The sequence below is a fragment of the Corylus avellana genome, chromosome ca2 (assembly GCF_901000735.1).
Source record: "Corylus avellana chromosome ca2, CavTom2PMs-1.0".
Lineage (NCBI taxonomy): Eukaryota > Viridiplantae > Streptophyta > Magnoliopsida > Fagales > Betulaceae > Corylus > Corylus avellana.
Window position 1 is genome coordinate 37,048,978 of NC_081542.1, and position 5,760 is coordinate 37,054,737.

Consider the following 5,760-nt stretch of genomic DNA (forward strand, 5'->3'; position numbering starts at 1 on the left):
CTTCGGCTATGGTAATTGTGTTCTAGAGGGTGGTTCTCCATTGGTGGTGCTTGCTGTCAACAACCCTTCCTTGATGTTGTGTCTCTATTGGTGGTCCTTTCTAAATAGCATTCTTATGATGTTCTTAAAGGTGAAGCATTGGCGGCTTTGTTGGCTATCTCCTCCAACTTTGGTAATTTTTTTTGAAGGTGATTCTCTATTGGTGGTGCTTGCTATCAACAAGCCTTCCCTTTTCTATTCCTGCTCTTTTTTCTAATTGTATTTCTCATATTAGCGTCGATTTATCCTCATTTTAAAGTTAGAATGCTTTGAAAGTGTATAGATGAGCCAATTTTTGAGCACATGTTTTATCTAAGTGAGCTACTTTCCCTTCTTGTTTTTGGAAGAATTCCTATAAGATCTTCCATTCTCTATTTCATCTGGATAAAGAGTGGGAAAAATCCTCCCCTTTAGTCTAAATATAGCTCTTGAACTTTCACATAATTGTACTATCACATGTTAAATTAAGGTTTTTAGTTAATTTTATCCTCAAACTTTTCAAAGGATTCAAAAGCCTTCTATAATGAGTTATGCTCCCGAATCATTCAAAATAAAAATAAAAATAAATAAATAAAGTTTTTTTTTTTCTTACGAGGGCTAATTCCTGGGCTGATTTTTTACTTCCACAACAAGAAGTTGTATAACAATTATATAATAGTCCACTAAATAACATTACTCTTCTATAATACCCTAGGCTGAATTTTTAATGAATCACCTTGATGGTCATATGGTCACTAAGTACCATGTAATAAATAAAAAATAATTAAATTGATGTACTTAATAATATGAAAAGTCATAAGGAAAATAATTATTGTATTAAAACTCACCCTCTAATTTCATTGTCCCAAAATATGAAAACTTACTAATGATATGTATTTTAATAAGCCAAAATAAACATCACAATTTTTCTAAGATACTCTTAGACCAAGAAGTTTGAATTTGAGTTAAAAAGAAGAGTTTAAAATTTTAAAGTAAAATTATGAGAAATTCAACCAATTACATCCTATATAGACAAAACTATGGTTAAAAATCAAACATGGAGAAGTGACCTCCCTAGCTATATAGACAAATTGGAATATGTCATTTTTTATGTGTTATGCATGCACTTGTTGTGAAGTTTGTGTCCCACATTGAGAAAATATAAAGAAAAAGAGTACTTAATATACTTAAGTGGACCCGAGCTCATTAATTTAGGCTTTTGGACTAGAAATTATGTCCTAATATGTATATTAACTTACTCTTGTATAACTTTCTTTGTGTTTCTCTCCCCAACAATTGGTATTAGAGCCAATGGTTAGCTTCTGCTTTGCTGCTACAAGTATTTTGGTTTGACTCACGTAAAAAACGTGTCATTTCTCTTGGAATACGCATGACACTCTTGTGTGAGGGGGAGTTTGGTCAATGTGGTATAGACCCACAAGTGATGGGATATTTGTTGTGCATACACTTGTGAAGTTTGTGTCTCACATTGAGAAAAAGAAAAGAAAGAAAAAGTACTTAATATAGGTAAATGGACCCAAGCCCATTAGCTTAGGCTTTTGGGCTAAAAGTGGCATCCATATATGTATATTAACTTACCCTTATTTGACTCCCTTAGTGTTTCTCTCCCTAACAACATGCATTGACAAATATGGCTGGTTCAAAAAGGATTTATGACCTTCAATTCAACCCCAATACTTTTTCCCATTTCTTTCTGTGTTTTACACACGCGCAGAGAGAGAGAGAGAGAGAGAGAGAGAGATATGCTCAACAAATGTCAACATTATTTTATACTCCAACTCCATTAAAGGAGAGTTACATATGCAACCTTTTATTTTAATATTGTTATGATGAAATGAGGAAAACTAGCAAAGGAATCATAATAGTTTCATAAGTTTCTATCAGAACTTTTTCTGAAGAGCTTCAATAAAATTCATGTCAAGTTGGAAGGCCTTGGCAAGAACATTAGCATTGATGGGAGGATTAGATCCGAAAATAGCATTTACAATCGTGGTGGCACGTGCATTTTGGCTGCTCAAACCAGCGAAGGCAATAGCATTAGTCTTTCCCGCATTGAACTGAACGTGAATGAGATCAATTGGGAATACAAAGACGTCTCCCTTCTTTAGTATTTTGGTGAAAAGTCGATTCTCTGGGTTGGATGTGACAAAACCAACTAACAGAGTACCTTCTACGACTACCAGAATCTCTGTGGCACGAGGGTGAGTGTGAACGGCATTTTGGCCATATGGTGCATAGTTAATACAAACCAAAGATATGCCTAGAGTGTTGAGGCCTAGGATTTGGTCCACATTCGTAGTAGTGACATTCGACCCAACTTGATTCTCTGTATTTTTAGGAATTTGGAGCCCAGATTAATTGAAATCATTGGCCTTGGTATCCTTCAAATCCTTGCAGAATTTTCCATTCACAAACACTGCAGGAAACAATAGATTGTAAGATAGCATACAAGAGTAAGAAATCAATAAAGATATACAGTAATGCTTGTAAGCAGAAAGGAATGAAAATAATTATATATATACCAGCAGACTTGTGGTCATCAATTGCAACACAAATGTCCTGAAGAGGGCTGGGATCGAAGGTAGAGACAAGGGAGAATGCAAGGGACAAGAGAGCCACAATTGCAAGGAAATGGACTCCTTTTATCATATCTAAATAAGCTCTATGTGTAACTTGGTGATGGGTGATAAAATATTGAATGGGAAACATGTGCATTATAGATAATTGCTACGGAAATTATCATTGGTTCTGCTACAGAAAGTCTTGAGTGGTTATGGATATTTAATATTACAAGGACCAAGTTCTTCAACAACTAATGCAGACTTTTTAACCACGTTTCGATTTCTTCTTCTGATTCTGATGGCTATCGATCAATGCCTTAACATATTTGTAAAGAAGCTTTGGTCTTCAAATCTAGGTTGCTGAAGATGTCAACTGATCAACCGGTCTTGTTTATGATCGAAATCGTATTTCTCTTCAAAAGTCTTCTCGACCTTCCCACAAAAATCCATTTGCAAAAACACTGTTTTAGTTGGATCTGCTTTGATGGAGAAGCTTGCTTGCGTTGTCATCTGGTATTGAGGTCTCAGAATATTTCTCCTCGATAAATAAAGACTGCATGTGCTTTAATAATGCCTCGTTTTCTCCTATCCATCCAGGACCAAACTTGAGTCCGACGGGCAAAACTCTTTCAATTTTCTTTGAAGCAATCTTCCAAACTACAGGCCTAAGATTTGCTTCAAATCGCGTGATGCTTCTCGCATTACCATGGTCGAGCCACCCCAAAACCTTTGGGGGTGGTTTCAGCCACCTCTTTTTGACCATTAGGGGTGGCCGAACTACCCCCAATGGCCTTGGGGGTTTGGGCACAACATTCCAACCTCAGCTACCCCCAATGGCCAAAGTGGGGGTGGCCGGTCACCATTGTGGGCCAATATAGGGTAGCCAGGCCATCCTATTATTTACTTTTTAATTTATTTTTAGGATTTATTTATTTGTTTATTTTTTTAATTATTTTTAGGACATGTGGCATTACGTTATGACTTGTGGCAGTCTGTTAGTTTGGGCTGACGGATGTACTAAATTTGTCTTTACCTATAAGTCAGGTATCATCTATGATATGATTTGAAACCTATGTATGAAAAAAATAAAAAAAGTGAAAACCTAAGTACTAAAAAGGTAATTAACCCTAATTTTATTCTCAAACTTTTCAAACAATGCAAAAGCCTTCTATAAAACCCGAGGGCAATGTTTTTGACATGTTTGCACAAGGGGAGGGAAAGGGGGTAGGGGGTTTCAAACTAGTGACCTCTGGTTCATAAGGGGTGGTCTCCAGCCGATTGAGCGTTCCTTTAGAAATATGAAGCTAAATTTTTAATGGGAAGTGAATCACTTGATGATCACATGGTAACTAACCCTCTAATTTCATTGTCCAAAATGTGAAAACTTAGGAGTTAATGAAAGGTATTTTAATAGTGGAATGCTAGACTTACAAACAAGATTTTACAAACAAACTTTTAGAACAGGATGCGGCACAACATAATTGGAAATGAGATAAATTCAAGTTTTGAGAAACCCAATCATATTGTGCCACGTCATGTTGTAAAAGTTTTTTTGTAAAATTTGTTTGCAAGCATAGCATTTTTCATTTTAATAACCAAAATAAACATCACAATTTCTCTAAAACTCCCTTAGAATAAGAAGTCTGAATTCAAGTTAAAAAGATGAGTTTAAACATATACAGTAATATTATGATAAATTAAACCAAATTCCATCCTATATAGGCAAGTTATGGTTAAAATCCCACATAGACAAGTTGGAATTTGTCCATTTTTATATGCTTGACAAATATGGCTGGTTCAAAAAGGAGTTACGTCCTTTAATTCAACCCCAATACTTTCTTACTGTGTTACACACACACACACACACACACGCAAAGAGAGATATGATCAGCAAATGTCAACATTATTTTATACTCCAACTCCCCTAAAGGAGCATTACATACGCAACCTTTTATTTTAAAATTGTAATGATGGAATGAGGAAAACGGGAAAAGGGTTCATAATAGTTTTATAAGTTTCTCTAATTATCCCATCAGAACTTCTTCTGAAGATCTTTAATAATATTCTTGTCAAGTTGGAAAGCTTTGGCGAGAACATCAGAGTTGATGGGAAGATTAGATCCGAAAACAGCATTTGCTATCGTGATGACTCCTGCATTTTGGCTGCTCAAACCAGCAAAGGCTACGGCATTAGTCTTTCCCGCATTGAACTGAAAGTGAATGAGACCAATTGGGAACACAAATACATCTCCCTTCTTTAGAACTTTGGTGAAAAGACGATTCTCTGGGTTGGATGTGACAAAACCAACTAGCAGAGTACCTTCTACGACTACCAGAATCTCAGTCGCACGAGGGTGAGTGTGAGGAGGATTTTGTCCATATGGTGCATAGTCAATGCGAACCAAAGATATGCCTAGAGTGTTGAGGCCTGGGATTTGGTCCACATTCACAGTAGTGACATTTGACCCAACTCGATTGTCTGTATTTCCAGGAATTTGGAGCCCAGAGAAGTAGAAATCATCGGCCTTGGTATCCTTCAAATCCTTGCAGAATTTCCCATTCACAAACACTGCAGGAAACAATGGATTGCAATAATAAGAAACCAATAAAGATATATAATAATGCTTGTAAGCAGAAAGTAATGAACATAATTATAAATACCAGCAGATTTGGGGTCATCAATTGCAACACAAATGTCTTGAAGAGGGCTGGGATCGAAGGCAGAGACAAAGGAGGATGCAAGTGACAAGAGAGCAACAATTGCAAGGAAATGGACTCCTTTCATCATATCTAAATAAGCTTTGTGTGTAACTTGGTGATGGGTGATAAAATATTGAATGGGAAACATGTGTATTTATAGATAACTGCTATGGAAATGGTCATTGGTTCTGCTACACAAAGTCTTGAGTGGTTATGGATATTTAATATTACAAGTACCAAGTTCTTCAACAACTAACGCAGAATTTGAGCCTCCGTGGGTTTCTTCTTCTCATGCTTTCTCTTTGTTCTTATTTGATTACTTCTTCTCATGCTTTCTCTTTGTTCTTATTTGATTACTTCTTCTCATGCCACTTCAACGCCATAACATATTTAAAGGTTGTTTGGTCAATAAACAACGGAAGCACTCAAATCTAGATTGCTTAAGATGTCAAATGAGACAG

The 5,760-nt window shown here is 36.1% G+C and overlaps 1 protein-coding gene and 1 pseudogene across 1 annotated transcript; both read right to left on the bottom strand.

The window, feature by feature from the left end:
* Window positions 1–1,919: 1,919 nt before the first annotated feature.
* LOC132169697 (germin-like protein subfamily 1 member 13) lies at window positions 1,920–2,688 on the bottom strand (annotated as a pseudogene).
* Window positions 2,689–4,497: 1,809 nt separating this feature from the next.
* On the bottom strand, window positions 4,498–5,403 carry LOC132171428 (germin-like protein subfamily 1 member 13). The gene is made up of 2 exons (XM_059582736.1): window positions 5,261–5,403; window positions 4,498–5,168 (listed from the first exon to the last, which is right to left on the bottom strand). Exons 1-2 carry the CDS (start codon window positions 5,385–5,387, stop codon window positions 4,633–4,635), a joined length of 663 nt encoding a protein of 220 aa, XP_059438719.1. The 5' UTR covers window positions 5,388–5,403; the 3' UTR covers window positions 4,498–4,632.
* Between the last annotated feature and the right edge of the window lie 357 nt (window positions 5,404–5,760).